This window comes from Artemia franciscana, chromosome 19, assembly GCF_032884065.1.
Source record: "Artemia franciscana chromosome 19, ASM3288406v1, whole genome shotgun sequence".
In the NCBI taxonomy this organism is placed as follows: Eukaryota; Metazoa; Arthropoda; class Branchiopoda; order Anostraca; family Artemiidae; genus Artemia; species Artemia franciscana.
Window position 1 is genome coordinate 6,622,313 of NC_088881.1, and position 19,699 is coordinate 6,642,011.

The 19,699-nt window shown below is 34.8% G+C and overlaps 1 protein-coding gene across 5 annotated transcripts in view; it reads left to right on the top strand.

Annotated features, from left to right (window-relative positions):
* LOC136039222 (period circadian protein-like) overlaps window positions 1–19,699 on the top strand; it is a 569,811-nt gene that overhangs the window by 494,084 nt on the left and 56,028 nt on the right. For all 5 annotated transcript variants that reach the window (XM_065722755.1, XM_065722758.1, XM_065722757.1 and 2 more), the window contains 5 exons: window positions 3,346–3,489; window positions 4,574–4,714; window positions 10,935–11,047; window positions 13,932–14,105; window positions 14,940–15,077. In XM_065722755.1, the coding sequence (XP_065578827.1) occupies window positions 3,346–3,489; window positions 4,574–4,714; window positions 10,935–11,047; window positions 13,932–14,105; window positions 14,940–15,077 (710 nt within the window). The remainder of the gene's footprint in view (window positions 1–3,345; window positions 3,490–4,573; window positions 4,715–10,934; window positions 11,048–13,931; window positions 14,106–14,939; window positions 15,078–19,699) is intronic.

Below are 19,699 nucleotides of genomic sequence, written 5' to 3' on the forward strand. Positions count from 1 at the left end.
TCATATTATATTAAACATCTTAACATTCTTTCCATTTTTACATATTTACCATTAATACCATCTCACCGTAATTACCATCACTACAAGCTTACTATTTTTATTATTAATAGTCTATTGCCGTCTAAGATGAAATTAGTGTGGGTATACGTACCAAATCCTCCGAAGTAAACACTTTTGCCCACGCTTCTCTACCCTGTTCTGTTCTTTTTTTTTAAATCTTGACTCCCTCTCAAGAAGTTTGTACTTCCTCTAAATCTTTTTATATCACCTCATCCTATACCATTCTCGTCCTGCTCTTCATTGCCCCTGCAGGGTAAACTATGAATACTGACAACCAACCATCCTTTATCCGTATCAACCAACGTAAATATGTTAACCTTTGTTTCATTATAGCCCTAGACAATGGGATTGAAGCATATATCGTAAGTCGGGTATCAAAAGGTAATATCTCTATAATTGTAAATTTTCAGAAGAGAAAAAACAACCTCACCATTTTTTTTCTTTTTCCCTCCGATAATCGTAAAACAAAAACGGATTGACATGTATTGATTTTACACATCAATCCATTTTGTTTTACGGCTACCGGAGGTAAAATTGGCTTGTAACTGGCAGCAGTTGGCTTGGGCGGAAAAACTAAAGAGGGATTTGTTCCGATTTATGTAGTTGCTATTTGTGGAAGTTTCATAAAAATGAAGATTTTTCGTCTTTTTAGAGTTATCCAGCATGCAGTTATGTATAGAATATTGTTCTGGATACGTATATAATATTAATTTTAAAAGTCAGTTTGCTATATAAATAGTAGTAGTAGTGTTTTAGACCTGGTGTCTTTGAGCTTTTTACTTAATCCCAACGGGCATCAAGCCTCTGATTTTCCTTTTAAATCAATCCGTTGATTCTTAGAATTTTGCTAGAGTTCATACCATATGATATCTTGGCTCTTCCGACGTCGTCACAAGTGCCATATGAGCTCTTACCTCATGTTTTCCTACAAATGCCCTAGGGTATAACTGGGTATAATTGCATTAACGGTCATGGTAAGTCATGGTAGGACTGATAACTGGGTATAATTGCCTATAATTAGCCTGACGATCATTCTTAATGCTTTAATGTTTTATGAAACTGTTGATTTATTTATTTCTAAATATTTTTCTAAGTTCTGCTAGCGTCTGGCGTTGGTCTTGATAGAATTAAATAACTGAAATAACTGAAAGTAAGGAGCGACATTAAAACTTAAAACGCACAGAAATTACTTCGTATATGAAAGAGGCTGCTTCCTCATCAACGCCCCGCTCTTTATGCTAAAGTTTGACTCTTTCTCATAATTCTTCTTTTTAAAACAGTAAAAAACTTTAGCGTAAAGAGCGGGGCGTTGATGAGGAAGCAGCCTCTTTCATATACGAAGTAATTTCTGTGCGTTTTAAGTTTTAATGTCGCTCCTTACTTTCAGTTAAAAAAACTTGTTTTTTTATTTAATTTCTGAACGTTTTTGAATCAATGCATGTTTTGATTTTGGCTCTCCGCAGAGGAATAATCAAAACGAAATTTGCATATTTTTTTTTTGGCTTAATGGCTTTCTCATAATTTTGATCGAATGATTTTGAGAAAAAAAGAGCGGGGGACGAAACCTAGTTGCCCCCGATTTTTTGGTTAATTAAAAAGGCAACTAAAACTTTTAATTTTTTACGAATCTTTTTATTGGTAAAAGATTTAAGTAACTTATAAATTAGCTTACGTAAAGAACTTTTGTATTCTCATGTTTTTATTACATATATGAGGGGATTCGCCCCATCATCAGCACCTCGCTCTTTACACTAAAGCTTAAATTTTATCCCAATTCATTAAGAATGACCCCCCTGAATCACAAAAGCCGTAGAATAAGTAGTTGAAATTACTGAAAATACTTTAGCGTAAAGAGCGAGGTATTAGAAGGAGGTGAGCCTCTCATATGGGTAATAATTTCTGTTTGTTTTAAGTTTTATTGCTGTTCCTTACTTCCAGCTGAAAAAGCTTTTTCATTTTTATTTTTTAATAGTTTTTTTTTTTTTAATAATGCTAGTAGCCTATATCATGCTCTCCCTTCATGGAAATTTTCTTCTCCCATTACAAATTCTCTAAGGAAAGTTCCCCCAGCATATCCCCCTCTTCTCAACCCCTCCCCTAAACCAAAAAATCCTCCTGAAAACGCCTGTATACTTCCGAATAACCATTACTATATGTAAGCACAGGTCAAAGTTTGTAACTTGTTGCCCCTCCCACGGGGACTGTGGGGGAGTAAGTCGTCCCCAAAGACATAGTTATAAGGTTTTTCGACTACGCTGAATAAAATGGCTATCTCAGAATTTTGATCCGTTGACTTTGGGAAAATAATTAGCGTGGGAGGGGGCCTAGGTGCCCTCCAATTTTTTTGGTCACTTAAAAAGGGCACTAGAACTTTTCATTTCCGTTAGAATGAGCCCTCTTGCAACATTCTAGGACAACTGGGTCGATACGATCACCCCTGGGAAAAAAAAAAAAAAAAAAAAAAAAAAAAAAAAAAAAAAAAAAAAAAAAAAAAAAAAAAAAAAAAAAACACGCATCCGTGATCTGCCTTCTGGCAAAAAATGCAAAATTCCACATTTTTGTAGATAGGAGCTCGAAACTTCTACATTAGGGTTCTCTGATACGCTGAATCTGATGGTGTGATTTTCGTTAAGATTCTATGACTTTTAGGGGGCGTTTCCCCCTATTTTCTAAAATAACGCAAATTTTCTCAGGCTCGTAACTTTTGATGGGTAAGACTAAACTTCATGAAACTTATATATTTAAAATCAGCATTAAAATGCGATTCTTTTGATGTGGGTATTGGTATCAAAATTCCATTTTTTAGAGTTTTGGTTACTATTCAGCCGGGTCGCTCCTTACTACAGTTCGTTACCACGAACTGTTTGATAATCCCTCCAATTCTTTGTCGTAGAACTTTTTTTGTTACGCCATAGTGCTCTTTATTCTCAATTGCAAAATTGCTGTTTTTCAAGTATCCTAACCAGTCATTGCAAGTCGTATCTGACGTATAATTGTCACTGTAAGTCTCTACGAAAATTCTCCGTGTATTGTTAGCATATTTTTTAAATAAAATTCCATGGAAATACCTAGATATATGGCAAAAAAACAGACGTTTCTATAAAAAAAAAAATAAGAAAAAAAAATCGATGTTACATACAGTGCTCCTTTGCAGATGGGTCATTATTTGAAGACGGTATTTGCAGATGGGTCATTATTTGAAACTTCATAGACGTAGCACTACTAATTCTATTTTTTTGAGACACAGCGAGAATATATTCAAAATCGCTCACACCTTTGTTTTAGGGACCAAGTAATCCGGACGTTTTTGCATCGCCTTCTAGCGAAGAAACAGATCCAGTCCTATTAAGCGATGACGCACGAAAAATTGTTAGCGATATTACAAACATGCTTGGAGGTGCTGCTTCTTCTCCAAAACGCCCAGAACCGGTAAGATTATCTATCTGTGGTGTATGTGATACAGTTGTCCCAATCAGGGGTGTAATTTCGTCAAAATTCTGGTGGGGGCTAAGTTGGAGCCGACTTTCCTAAGTCAAGTGAAATGACAAAGTGAAAAATAAAAAATGAGCAATATAGTACCATAAAGGCAAAGGTGTATTAAAGAAAACTAATCTGTTTCTGGATATACATTAACTATCTAGGCGTATTTAGTTTGGCAATATAATTTAGTTTGAGGGGGAGGGGAAACTGGGGCCAGGGGGAGAATTTAGGGAGAGGGGCTAGGATTTTTCTTGATTTGTTTTGAGGTTACAAAATAAAAGGTAATTTTCGGACCTTTTTTCTTTTTTTCTTACGTATTTGTCTTCTCGTCATTTTTTCAATGAAAGAACCAAAACCGAGTTTTTGATAATCTCTCTCTCTATCTCTCTCTCTCTCTCTCTCTCTCTCTCTCTCTCTCTCTCTCTCTCTCTCTCTCTCTCTCTCTCTCTCTCTCTCTCTCTCTCTCTCTCTCTCTCTCTCTCTCTCTCGCTCTCTCTCTCTCTCTCTCTCTCCCTCTCTCCCTCTCTCTATCTCTCTCTCTCTCTTCTCTCTCTTCTTTCTCTTCTTTCTTCTCTCTAAAAAAATTTTCTTTCAAAAAGTTCTAGTTTTTGAATATATATGATTCTTTCTAAAGGAAAGGGAGGGAGGGAAGGTGGGTTGAAAACGCAAAGGAGTACACCATAAAGCTGAATTTTTTCAATTTAGTGATTTTTTCAATGATCATGATGAAGTGGTCAATGATGACCTTTTATTTTATCAATTGTTTTTTTTACAAGGGATATATAAGATAAATTAAAAGTTAAATGTTTACATCAAAAATTTTAAAAGCTGGGTTTATGTGCGTATAATTTAAGTTAATATAAGTATATACAACAATATAAGTAATATACTAAATAATTAATATAATATAAATTCAGGTTAATACTACCCCAAATTGGGATTTTTTTTTGCACTATAGAGGTTCATCTTTGCATCGTAAAGCCCATCTTTTGGGCTATTAAATTGAAAATATATTTTATGCAAGGATTTTCAGGGCCCGGCTGTGACATCTGATCATTTGTCATATCGACATAAACGACGAGAATTAGCAATTTTAATGGGGAGTCTTCTCGATGAGGTAACCAGAGTTCAAATGGCCGCTTCTCCAAGATCAAATAGCCCAGGAAGCCCGCTGGTAAACTTTTATTTTTTTTAATCGATATGTGTCTTCAAGGCCTTATCTGGGGGGGGGGACCCCGACCCGAAATGTTTGTCCGACTCATAAAAAGCGTGAACAAATATGAATATAAACAATTTTTTATGCGTTTTTTAAAGTTGTTTTTGGAAAAGAAAAATTCTGGATACAGCCCTGTGTGTTTTTAAATCCATATAAAGCCCTTCGCAATCCCTCTTTCCGGAAAGGAATTAAGTTTACTCCTGAGGCTAGAGGGAGATGTATGTTATAGGGAGAATTTGGATTGAAGAGAGGTACATGCAGGCGTGGACTCAGAAGGGAAGCATGCAAAATTTGAAAAACCGCATGTGTGTCTCCCATGTTCAGACATCTTTGTACTATATAGGTGATAGTATACTATATAGGTATACTATATAGTTGAGCCATTATTGTATATTTATGTATTTACTAGCTGTTGGTGTGGCGCTTCGCGCTACACCAACACCTAGCTAGTGGGGGCACTTCGCGCCCCCCCCAAGCCCCCCCGCGCGCATAAGTCGTAACGCGCCATTGTAGTTGTGTCCCTGTGTCCCACCTGTGAATATATATAGATACAAATATGTTTTTAACTACGTAAAACTTGCGAATATACAATATTCTTCGCTGTCCCATTGTCTGTGCATATAAATAGATTGTCAGATTTACCGACTATTGAACATACAACATATAATTGTCCATGGGAAAACAATCTGTATTCAGATCTATACCGCATTTTTCTAATGATTGCCCTTGGGCTCTGTTGATGGTAATTGCTAATCGAATATTCCCTGTGTCCCCGTCGTCATTTATATATCTTCCATGTGCCCTTCCGGCGTCCCCGTTGTAGTTGTGTTCCTGTGTCCCGGTCGTCATTTATATTCCCTGTGTCCCGGTCGTTATTTGTGTCCCGGTGTCTCGGTCTGTAATTTCTCTTTGAGTGTCCCGGTCGTCATTTATATTCCCTGTGTCCCACTTGTTATTTGTGCCCCGGTGTCCCGGTCTGTAATTTCTCTTTGAGTGTCCCGGTCGTCATTTATACTCCTTGTGTCCCGGTGTCCCGGTCTGTAACATATGACAATAGATCAATTGTTTTGTAACTTTTGTTGTGTCGTTCACAATCCCATTCTACACATGTAGAAATAGAAATAGAAAGCATTCCCAAATGCTTTAGAAGTTTGTTTGCAGTCCAAAGTCCGAGGTCATGTCTGACTATAGGTATAATATTTCATTGCGCTGCATTCCTTATCCATTTCTTTGTTAGTGGCTGGATTTATCAATTTAATATTAAAGTGATAGCCGTCGGCTCAATCCCAAAAAATTATAGGATATTGTAGGGCATCGTAGCATTGATGAGTTTAATAAAAACTTCTCTTTGAAACGCCTTCTTATATACTTATAATGACGTCATATACAAAGCCTTTTACGTCATATACAAACACCGAGCATAACGATTGCCACTTCGTTGATCAGTAGGCATCAATTCGATTGCTGTTTTGAACAGAAGCACTAAATTATTATTTATGAGGAAAAGATGTTGCAACTGGGAAACGATAGTCCTTTCAACGTCGTTTTTTTTTTATCATCGGTATCACTTTCAAGTTGTTTGGTTTGTTTTACCTTGACTTGTCTTTCGTCACTATGAAATACATATCGCCGAACCTTTGTTTTTTTTAACTAAAATCTGGTAGGCATTGATGACCTTATCCAAGTCAAAATCCCAAACCCAATCATCATCGCTATCATTTTCAGTTTTGATACGGTTTGACTCTCGCTGTCCAGGTTGTTTCAGGTTGCTCTTGTGATTCCTCGGCACGCTTTCTTTTGGCGATTTCTCTTCGAGACGCAAGCCTGGTTTCACGCTGTTGTTGTGATTCCTCGGCACGCTTTCTTTTCATACTTTCTCTATTATCCGCAAGCCTGTTTTCACGCTGTTGTTGTGATTCCTCGGCACGCTACACACAAACATGACGTCAGTCGCCACACAAACAACTTATTTATATATATAGATATATGTAAGATTATCTATTTTTTTTCTTGAAAATGGCTCCATATTTTGTCGGGAAAATTGGCATCCTAGGATATTCTCACCTAGAGAACGACCTTGATAGGTCAGAAGTTTGAGCAAATTCGTTAAAAGCCTTAAAAAAAGAAATTTATGTGAGTGACGTCATTTTTTACACATCAGTATTGCAATGACGTTGTCATACTTGTCACGCTTGTGTTGAAAAATGCAAGATTTTCATACATGGAAAACTGTGGATTAAATTGTTTAAAGAGACTGGTAAAGAAACTAGTAAATGCAACAATATTTGTATATATTTTGACAAGGGATTACAATAGTCCAAAAACTTCAATCATGGAATCCAAAAGTTCGAAGCTTAGTAGAAATTGTTGTTAGAAATCGGGTTTGATTCAATAATTACATATCTTTGAAAAGACGTAAGCATGAAAAGACATTATATTGTGTAAACAGCAAAAAACTGGTAATTGCAAAAATATTTATATGTATTTTAGCAAGTCATTACAATAATTCAAAAACCTTAAAAAAGAAAGCCAAAATTTTGAAGCTTAGTAGAAATCGGTGTTAGAAAAACATCATTACCGAATTTCTTTTATTATAAGTATAAGCAATGTCTTTTTAAGACATGAAAAAAAAGTTGAAAACATTTTTAACTTCAGTACAGGATCGCTAAAACTATTGTGCAAACTACCAAAATATTGAGTTAGAAATCGGACTAGCTTCAATAATCAGATATTTCCAAAAATACATTAAGTTGTGTTAAGAGCAAAAAACTTGTAATTACAAAAGTATTTGTATATATTTAACAAGGGATTATAACAATTCAAAAACCTTAAAAAAGAAAACCAAAGGTTTGACACTTACTGCATATCGTTGTTAGAAATCGGACAAGTTTCAATAATCAAATGTCTGTGAGAAGACTGCAGTATGAAAAGACATTAAATTGCGTAAAGAGCAAACAAACTGGTAATTAAAAAATATTTCTATCTTCCAGTGGCAATTTAATTGAGGATTTATTTGGAGTATTTTAGCTTTAATCAACAAAGAAGCTAGTAAAATAAATGCGGAAATTGTCGATTGCCTCCCAGGAGAAAACAAATCGTATAAAAGTTACGATTCGGTAAAAGATAAAGAAGAAGGAAGAATTGAATTTTCTCCAGAATTCTTCAATTCAATTGAATCAGCAGATTTACCACCACATGACCTAAAAATAAAGAAAAATACGATAGTTATGCTTTTGCGTAACTTATATATTTCAGAAGGGATGTGTAATGGGACACGCCTTATTGTTACTGAATTATGTTACAACATAAGTAAGGCGAATATAATTACTGGGGAAAAATCAGGAAAAGAAGTTTACATATCTCGATTTACAGTGGACTCTAGTAAAGGTTAGCTTGGTCTAACTGTTCAACGACATCAATTTCCACTTCGAACCGCATTTGCCATTATTGTACATCAAGTCGTGAGGCCAAACTTCTCAATTTGTTGGCATCGACCAACAGTTCTTCTGGTTTTAATCATGGTAGTTTATACTTAGCATTTTCGTGTTAAAAGACAATTTAGCTTAAAAGTTGCCCTGACAACTGCCAACAAAAAGTCTTATTATTAGTAAATAAGCGAGCTATATTTCTACGATTGTTATTTTTCCCGTACCCTTGTAGGGTTGGGTTTCTGGTATTTGGAGTTACCGTCATTTGCAATACGAACTGGAGGGTCCGTCCCCCTCCAAAGATATATTTACTTATGAATTAGTGGTGGTGCAGACTGTGGCACCGTGGGCCAAATATTGTGAACCGCATTTGCCATTATTGTACATCAAATCGTGAGACCAAACTTCTCAATTTGTTGGCATCGAGCTTAGTTCTTCTGGTTTTAATCATGGTAGTTTATACTTAGCATTTTTCGTGTTAAAAGACAATATAGCTTAAAAGTTGCCCTGACAACTGCCAACAAAAAGTCTTATTGTTAGTAAATAAGTGAGCTATATATCTATGGTTGTTATTTTCCCGGAACCCTGGTAGGGTTGTGTTTCGGGTATTTGGAGTTACCGTCTTTCACAATACGAACTGGAGGGCACGTCATCCTCCAAAGATATATTTAAATATGAAGTAGTAGCGGTGTAGACTATGGCACCCTGGAACAAATATATTAGGACTTAAACCTCACAGGTAGTTCACTTGTAGTAGCCATACTGGTCGTGGCTTTGGCATCTCTGCAAATACCGGTCGTGGCTTTGGCATCTCTGCAAATACCGGTGAGGACAGAACTTATAGAGTCCTTGGCGCTTTGGAGTTGATGTGACACCATGGGTTGTGTTACTTATGCTATTGGCATAAATAGCTATTTTTTAAAATAAATTAAAAAGAAATATATAACCATGCAACATTAGGTTTACTCTATTCCTCTTTCTTTGACTGTTCTAAGGCCGACTCTTCTGCTTACACGAATTCTGTACATAGGAATAAATCTATAGTCAGTATAGTCAGTGTATACCAACGGATTCCAGGTGACTTAGTCTGTAGGCGAGCTTCAGCTAGAGTTTTAATAAAGCAATACAGTGTGAACAAGCCACACAAGTGGGGTTATTTGCTTGTCTCAAGAGCTGGAGAAAGAAGTTCCATTTGCCACGTCAAGGCTTCTATGGTCAAGAGTACTGCTGAGAGCTCTAGTTTTGGAACGGGTTTCGGTTTTGTAACAAGGCTTGCCGAGCGTATTCCAAAATACTAGAACTACAATCTTTATTACATCACGTGGTTTTCTCTTTTGGCTGTCGCTCAGCCGTCCAAGGATGAGCATTCCGTACACTACCGTCTGTGCACCCTAACAAATTGAAAGGATTCACCTTGGAAGACAAGAAGCCCTCTAAGCTCCATGACAAACGGTTACACGCCTGGTGGGAGGAAGCAGTTTTGGTGCATAGTAGTAAAATGGCTTGACAGTGAGCGACTTTATGTTATCTTAAGTAAGGATTCACGTAATTTATTCTTCTAATCAGTGGTAAGAACATTCAAAGGTATAAAGTATTTTTTCAAGGCCCTTAACAATGAAAGAATCTAGTAGGTTTATGTGATTGACTCGACTCTTTCAATATGCTCCTGGATTATGCAGTATTGACTTCAAGATGAAGAAATGTTAAATACGGTACCTTGTAGCTATTTGCATTCGAAAAGTCCACTGTACCAGCGAGTGTTCATACGGGCCAGTACTCTATAGGGCCTCAGTTTGCTCCAGTTCAACTTTACCTTATCTAGTTGACTGACCATTGGTGCCAATCTGCATAATATGGTAAGTATGCCACTAAGAAAAACAATGTTTCCAGCCTCTTTGAATTGAAGATTAGATTTTCCACCTGTTTCTCGCCTTTGACCTGAAGACTGGAGCCACCGTTCTGCCTGGTAAGTGAAGGTCGACGGTGCATCAACACCCATATTACGGTAAAATGAGTAAATTCTGACATAAGATCTGCTGGATGGTTGTGCTCACTGTGCTTTTTCATTCCAAAAAAATCTTTTTTGGAGGAGCTCGTCGTTTAAACCCTTCCATATGGCATTATATGTATATATATAATGTATATTATATAAATTGTATATTATATATAATATTATATTATATATATATTCCTATGGCATTATATAAAATACCTAACCTAACCATCTCGATATATAAAATATTTCATTAGAATGTACCTGCATCGTTCTTATTGAGTGTGTTCTGAATAATACACAAGTATCAAATTATTTTCCGGCTCTTGTGGAAGTAATTTACTTATTTATAAGTTACCAATCCCTATCCCAGATTTTATATCTGTTAAAAATTGCTTTTTCTATGTAGCTTAGTAAATCAACTAAAAACTTTTTAATATGAACTAAACTTTCTAAGTTTTGATAAAAAACAGAAAGGGATGGATGCTTTGAGACTCTCTGCGTCTCTCTGAAATTGGGCAACGGTACTAATTTGCACGCTTAGGAAACACTACCCGCCTAGGGGAAGTCTTTATCTTTTGTGGTTTTATCTTATCTGAACCATAAAAATATGCTCTGAAGCTTTGTGTGGATTTTATTAACCCTATTTCAAAATTCAGGCATGAAAGGATCAAAACTTTTTTAATAAATTTTATATCGGATTTATAATTAATATTGATTAATTAGTTGATTTATGTTTAGTTATTAATTTTTTTAGTGTGACCTCTCTGCCGTCATCGGTGATATATCACCACACCGTGGAGCGTCACCGGAGTCATCTGATACTCCTATGAGCTATGGACAACTTAATTATAATGAAAATATTGAAAGGTATTCTTTTTAAAAGTCATTTTTGTATGTTTATATATTTTTCTGTCATCTTCACTGAGTAGGAAGAGTAACAAAACTAATGGTGAGGTGGACGAAAAAATCGATATTCCGAGCTTTGGAAACGTTTGCTTTGACTGAAAAAAATTGCTGTTTATTCTTTTTTCACGCAAAGTAAAAGTTCAGCATACTCGTTTAACCGTTTCAAACCTCTTTTTTTTTTAAGATAGCGTATATTATTCACATAAAGTGAAAATTAGAAAAAATCTATGTTAAATTTTGAAAAATAAAAAAAAAATAAAATTTTAGAGATTTCGAAGAACATAGAAGAGTATAAATCAGATGCGCTGGAAAATCTTTCTCCTAAGCCTTGGAAACGGCTTCTTGGACTGGAAAAAGGTCATTGTTTACCAATTTTAATGTAAGAAAAAATTTAGCTGACGTGTACATTGTCCTTTTTTTTTTAAAAAAAAGAAGAAAAAAATGTTGAAGGATGTTTTAAGTCATCCAATAATATAATATGCCTTATTTATGTATAAAATATATTTAATGCTATTTTTGACTTATTTTATTTTAACTGAAGTAATTTGATGGTGTTAGAGTACCTAGTGTAAATCTTACAGTAGACCTCATAAGGAATATATTTTCCTGCATAGAGTGAAATGTAAATTTCACACAAAATTTTCAAAAAATATTATGTTGTAATATTTTGAATATGGTAAAAACAATAACACTTAAAAAACTGTCCTAAATAATGATGCTTTTTTGTAAAAGGACAGACGAAAACTAAACTTAAAATTTTATTCCGTAGAAACCATTTATTATGCCTCTTTACTTCATTTTTCTTTACTTATTTTTTAACATTTATTTGAATCAAAATTTAGACTAAGTTCAGAAGAATATTGACTATTGAATATTGAAGAAAATTAAAACAAGTTGAATATTGACAAAACAAGTTGATGATATGATCATGGTAACAAAATAAAACTTAATGGTAGATCATTTAATTTTAAAGTTTATTTAAATTGAAACTGCATTTCTCAGTGATGCTTTTTTGCGCAGACAAACAAAAAAAAAAACTTAAAATTTTAATTCTGTATAAAATTTTTCATCTTTTTTTTACTTATGTTTTAACATTTATATCAAAATTTTGACTTATTTCAGAAGAATTCCAAATGAAAATCTGCATTCAAATGGTTTACTATAAAACAAGTTGAATGTTGACAAAACAAGTCGATAGTATTATAATGAGAACGAAATAAAATTTGAGTGTTAGATCATTTAAATTTCAAGTTCAAAATCTTATCTGGAAAAAATTGCATTTAATTTTAAAGTTTATTTAAATTGAAACTGTATTTCTCAGTGATTGGTGAATCACTTAATGTGTAATTAAACTAATCATTTTTCGATAGTCTCTAATCAGTTGCTAGCCAGTAATCAAGAATACCACTAATTGAGTGTCAATAAATTTGAAAATCAAATCGATTTTTTTCGAAAAATTTGTTGTTTGTCTCGCTTTCTATCTTTCAATAAACTACTACTACTAACAACTCATTACAGCACCAAGCCACGCGAGGCTAACACAGCCTTGCATGCTCCTTCTCCTCCATCCCAATATGTTCAAAGCTCCCTCGGTACCCCCTCTTAAGAGGTTCCAATTTCCATAAAAAAAAACACACCCTCTTCCAACTCGATTTGGGGATAAATCTGAGGGTCCAGGGCCCACAAAATTTGATTATACCACTGCTACTAATAACAACTTACCGCAGCACCAAGCTGCTTGAGGTCAACACAGCTACGCACACTTCTCCATCCCAATCTATTCAAAACCCCCTCTTTATACTCTCCCAGGAAGTTACCGTTTTCATTAAATCTTTCTTTATGACATCTTCCCACCCCAACCGCGGACGACCAGTTTTCGTTTGGCCATAGACGGATGGCCGAAAGAGACAATTTTTTGCAATCCGTCATCTGTCGGAAGCGTGTCCTAGCCAATTCAACCTTTCTCTCATTATAGTCCTAGTAACTGGGATAGAACTGCATTCTTCGTACAGTTTGTTGCTTGATATACGGTCAGTTAAACTGATACCTGAAGGTACTTGTATGCAATTCATCTGGGGAACATCATCCTCCTTCTTCTGGGGAACAGATCCTCCTCCTTCTTCAGGTGCGTCCACGTTTCAAAACTATACTTAAGCATCGTCATAAATGTAGCTTTGAAAAAAACATTTTGATCTTGGCTATTCCACTTTTAATATCACTGTATCCACCGCCTCTACTAATAATACCCAAATAAGTGGCTATCCACTTGATTGATCTTGTTGTTACATTAAATTACCTTAAACTCACCTTCATTAATTGCCAGCCTAAAGAATTCGTCTTTTTAAAATTAAGTTTCAAGCTAACACCATGAGCTCTGAAAACTTCCAAAAAAATATCCACTTTGCTAACATTTTCATCTAGGACCCTTAGAACCTCTGCTTAATCTGAGTCTAGGAGATTTTTACCTTCCTATTTGATTCCATGCTTTTTCGTAGCCTTTACCGTGTTCCTTGGACAAAATCCAATCAAAAGGATTCATGTAAATGGGGATTGAACGCAACCCTGCGTAATGCTAGAATCAATACAAAAACAGCTACTAACCATATTTTAAACTTTTACTGCAGCAATAGTGTCCTCGCAAATAGCAATTTCAGTAATCGACAAATTAAGTAATCGGTAATTTAGGTAACCAGTTAAGTACCAATCTACCCTGGTAAATCACTTTTCAGTAAGCAGTATTTGATTAGTAACTTTTAGGAAACTATGGCCTTTAGGCATGGAATTAAGTAATATTTCACCTTATTTGGCCTAAAATTTGACATGACCTAACTGGATTTTTTTATAGATACTTTCAAAGTCAACAAAAACTTTTACCATCTGACAGTTCAGAAGAGAAAAGGTACGGGAAATTGACGAACGCTAGTGGAGGCTCCAAGGAGAGTACTGAGCCGGACAGGCATCAGTGGAAACAGAAAGACAAGTCAACAGGAAATGAAGGGGAATCAAGTTTACCAGTGATGTAAGACTTCATTGTTTTTTGTTTTGTTTATATTTAGAAATTTTGTTTCTAATATTTTTTTTTCATAGCAAAAGTTGGCTGCATAACAAAATAACATCTAGTCGATATACCACTTCTATTATCAACTACGTATTTACCAACAATATAGGTAGTTACCCTAAACATGTGTGTATCCAGGTTTTTATCTGTGAGGAGGGGTAATTTATCCGGTTGGGAGTGGGTTACAAAAAACGCCAAAAAATTCGTTTATAAATATTTTGGCTATTTTTTACGGATCTAACAATAATCGAATTTGGAGAGGGGTTTAAACCCAGTCAACTCCCGCCCTCTTCGGATACGGTCTTGTCCATACGACAGCCAAAATTTCTTCAAGAACATAGATTTATAGGATAATTGATTGGAATGTGTGGCGTATACGCCTCTGAACATTTTCAAAGGTGCACTCCTCTTCTCTCGTCGTAGCACGAAAGTGCTCAGGTCTGGTTGAAAATGAGGCAAGCAGTTTTGGCCTAGCATTAACCTTCGTATTTAAGTATCTGTATTCACTTGATAGTTGGTAGGTGGCCACCTACGGTCGAGGAGGCACTAATCGAGAAGGTGATATTTTAGCGCGTCGACCTTTGCATCCCAGCCTCTGGAAAGCTTCAAAGTTCTCTTTCGGGAATTTTGCCTCTGTTGCAGATAGTAGCTTGTAAGGTATGTTTCGAAATTTTCTGTGTGGAAATAGTGATTCTAATATTTTTTTTTTTTTTAGGAAAGATTGATTCAACCGATCTAATCGGTTATAATCAATCCTGTTTAGACTAAATGATAATTTTTATTTTTCATTTATAGAGACAATCAAAGTCAGTTGCTTAGTAGTGAGGAGACATCGGCAACTGGAAGTGGCTCTCATTGTGAACCGAGGCCTTCAGCATCGAAAGACAAAGAAAGTTGTTATGGCCCTGAGCTTACCACAGAACTTCTCAGAAGGTATGTTGTAATTTATTGATGCAATTACTATTTTGATGTTATTAATTTTAATCAAAGATAAAGAAAGTTATTATGGCCCTAAGCTTACCACAGAAATTCTCAGAAGAGTATGTTGTAATTTATTGATGCACTTACTATTTTGGTGTTATTAATTTTAATCAAAGATAAAGAAAGTTGATATGGCCCTGAGCTTATTCAGGCCATATTTTCATTAGGATGTTAGGACATTTTATTAGGGATGGTTAGGACACAAGTTAGGTGAAAAGAGGGTGGGTTTGTATTTTTATTTATTTTGTTGTATTTTTATTTAAAAGGAGCGTTTGATGGAGTTGAGAGAAGCTTAATGATAGAGTCGTTGTTAGCACTAGGGCTACCAAGCATTTTTGTTAAGATTATAGTATCTATGTAGTTAAAGCTGTAGTACGGGTAGGTAAGGATTCCTGTAGGGTTATTAGGAGTAGACTTGGTGTTAAGCAGGGATGTACAATTTCCCCAAGGCTGTTTTCATTTTATATTAATGATTCTGAAGAAAATTTGGGGCAGAGGCGCCCCAATAATTAAGCTTTCAAGTGCAAGTGTGTATTACTTTTTGCGGAAAACATGGCATTAATAGCAGAAAGTAAAGAATATTTGCAACAACTGCTATATCTAGCATCTTCTTATCTATATATATAAAAATAAGTTGTCTGTCTGTGGATCTGTGGATCATGTGACGTCATGTTTCTGTGTCGGCTGACGTCATGAAATTAGTTGTCAGGTGACGTCATGTTTCTGTGTCGGCTGACGTCATGAAATTAGTTCGATCATGAAATTAGACTACTAGAAATGCTAAGTTATGGTTGTTAGGAAAAGCGTAGAACAGATAGATTCGCAATGTCAGTTTGCTTATGAAGGTTGGACACTAGACCGTGTAGATGAATTTCAGTACTTAGGTTGTAGGCTATCGTCATATGGGAAATGAAAGAAACATCTCAAGGTGGTAAAAAGTAAGGGAAATAGACTACTAGAAATGTTAAGTTATGGTTGTTATTGTTAGGAAAAGCGTAGAACAGATAGATTCGCAGTGTCAGTTTGCTTATGAAGGTTGGACACTAGACCGTGTAGATGAATTTCAGTACTTAGGTTGTAGGCTATCGTCATATGGGAAATGAAAGAAACATCTCAAGGTGGTAAAAAGTAAGGGAAATAGACTACTAGAAATGCTAAGTTATGGTTTTTAGGAAAAGTGTAGAGCAGATAGATTCGTAGTGTCAGTTTGCTTATGAAGGTTGGACACTAGACCGTGTAGATGAATTTCAGTACGTAGGTTGTAGGCTATCGTCAGATGGGAAATGAAAGAAACATCTTAAGATGGTAAAAAGTAAGGGAAATAGATTACTAGAAATGTTAAGTAAAAGTAGTATTAAGTAAATTAGGGATATAGGATTGATAAACTATATTTTAATGCTAGGGTTAGATCGGCTTTTTATTACGGGGTGGAACTTTGGGAGTTTGATAAAGGGGTAAATTTAGAAAGAATGCAGTTGAGGTTTTTTAAGCGTATGTTAAGCCTTAATAATAAGTTTAATGGGTTAGTGCTGAGAGAGGATATAGGAATAAAGTGTATGAGACAAGGTAGGTTAATTACTATGGTAAATATTGGGAAAGGGTGTCATCGATAGAAGATAATAGGTTACATAAACAAGCATTTTTAATGATGCTTCAAGATAGGAGGAAGGATCCGTGGCCAAATCGGGTGAAGAATATATTAGACCGTGTAGAGCTAGGTAATTGCTGGAATGAGGGAAAAGGGATAGGAAGTATGGTAGGGACTGTATCTTGGTTAGTTGCTACTGGGCTAGAGTTTCAGGAAGTCCAGGTTTGGCAAGCTGAGAAGGTCAGATCGCTGTCCCTTGGGCTATATACGGAGGTCAAGGAGAAATGGGGCGAAGAAACTTACCTAAAAATGGGATTGGCTCCGGAAGATTTGAGTGGGTAGTGTATGTAAGGGGGAGTTTTATGCCTCTTGGAGAAAGTAAGAAGTATTTAGGGTGAGATAGATTGAGGGGTGGTCCTTACAGTTTCCTTATGTGTGTAGAGATGGATGATTCTTTGAATCACTTTTTAGGGAAATGTAGGGAGTTCAGGGAGTTGTGTTTGGAAGTATTCGGTAGGGAGGGTGGGGGGGGGGGAGATTGGATTCTGAAATTTTGAGAAGTAGTTGTTATTTAAATATAAATAATATTGGAAAGTTCGTCCGGGTAGGTATGAGGTATTTTGATGATTTTCTTAAATAACCAATTTTAGTGTCTTTTCAGTTTATGTTTTGTTGCTGTATTTTTTCACTTGTTTTGTGTATGTCACCTTGGCCCAATTGGGCTTTCGTGTGATTAAATCTATCTGAATCTATCTATCTATCTATAGAGTACTTCTCAATTATTAGGGGAACTTCTTGACATGTTGTAATCCTTAATGAGTAAACTTCGGGTATGGGTTTACGCTCTTTCAAAATGAATTCCTAACTATGTCAAAGCTGAATGAATACCAAAGTTCTGACTTTCTTTATCTTTCTCTCCAAGCTAAATTTAAAACTATGCCCCTTTTGGATTGAGCTGTCCGCGAAAGAGTTACAGATGCTAACCCTGAATGATCTCATAGGGTAGTTTGTGGATTGTTGCTGTAGATACCTATCCCAGAGATCTTCAAAAAGTTTGTTTTGATAAACTCCTTGATATAGACAAACCCCCTCTCGGAATGAAATCCTGTCTATGTGAAAGATTGTAAATGAAAAAATTGTAATTTTCTCCTACCCAAGTTTTAGTTAGGTTGCTCTTCGTACGAGTTGTCTTCTGCAGTTACATATAAATCAAATATTAAAAAAAATGAGTATTCCTCAATAAAGTTTATAGTAAAAAAAATTAAAAAAAAAATAAAAAAATTTCGTGTGCCGGTTGATTCAGGGCTGATAGCCATGGCTAGTTTCTGGGGAATTTATTCATTTTTTTCAATCCAGTGAAACTTGTTTGACGTGTTTGTCCTATTTTTGTTTTTTTTTTTTACCCTGAAATGTGAATTTGCCCCTTCGTGTCTTGTGGTAATTGACTCGTTTCGAAATGTTAAAAATTAGAAAATGATTTTTCAGGTTGTGATGTCCAAATTTTTCAAGGGGATTGTTACCCCTTTGGACTCCGTGTTATCCCCTTTCTATGTGTCCCTTTCTCTGCTATGTGTATAGTTTTACTTTGTGGTGAAAAGTGGGGGATTGTATTTCTAAGGATTGGGAAACAAAACAAATAGTCAATTTGGAATTTTAGTTGCTGTTATGTCTCATCTACGGTTTTCCTGTCGTCCGATTTCTACAGCTTTTCGTTAGCTTTTCAGTTAAATAATGACTAATTTTCTCATAAATGCCGCCATCTAGAAAAATTGCGGAGAAAATCCCTAGTTATCAGACAAAATCTGATTTTTTTTTTTTTTGACAAAGCCACTGAAATAGCTGAAGTTGGCAACCAACTTATCCAACAAATGAAAATTGCCTCCATGTGAGCACCTATACCTTGTGTCAGTATGACAACCATGGGCATTTTATTTCATTTCGTTTGATATTTTGTTTTTGCTATTTACATTTATGGTTTACACTTTAGTTGTTTTCGATTATTACGTTTCGATTAAATTTTTTTTTATTCAGTTTTTTTTGTGCGGGGTATTCTAATTTTCTTCTTAATTAATCATAAAGCTTTCTAAATGTATGATTTAAAACTCACTTATCCTAATCTGAAGGAGTCAGATTTAATTTGATTTAATTCAGATTTAATTAATCAATTTAATTAATTTTTTTTTATTCAGTTTTTTTTTTTTTTGTGCGGGGCATTCTAATTTTCTTCTTAATTAATCATAAAGCTTTCTAAATGTATGATTTAAAACTCACTTATCCTAATCTGAAGGAGTCAGATTTAATTTGATTTAATTCAGATTTAATTAATCAATTTAATTAAAAAATTTTATTCAGTTTTTTTTTTTGTGCGGGGCATTCTAATTTTCTTCTTAATTAATCATAAAGCTTTCTAAATGTATGATTTAAAACTCACTTATCCTAATCTGAAGGAGTCAGATTTAATTTGATTTAATTCAGATTTAATTAATCAATTTAATTAAATTTTTTTTATTCAGTTTTTTTTTGTGCGGGGCATTCTAATTTTCTTCTTAATTAATCATAAAGCTTTCTAAATGTATGATTTAAAACTCACTTATCCTAATCTGAAGGAGTCAGATTTAATTTGATTTAATTCAGATTTAATTAATCAATTTAATTAAAAAATTTTATTCAGTTTTTTTTGTGCGGGGCATTCTAATTTTCTTAATTAATCATAAAGCTTTCTAAATGTATGATTAAAACTCACTTATCCTAATCTGAAGGAGTCAGATTTATTTTGATTTAATTCAGATTTAATTAATCAATTTAATTAAATTTTTTTATTCAGTTTTTTTTTTGTGCGGGGTATTCTAATTTTCTTCTTAATTAATCATAAAGCTTTCTAAATGTATGATTTAAAACTCACTTATCCTAATCTGAACTAAGCTCAAGCATTTTGGGTCTAAAATTTAACTTTTGACGATAGTTAACCTTTTCTCTTTAAAATAAA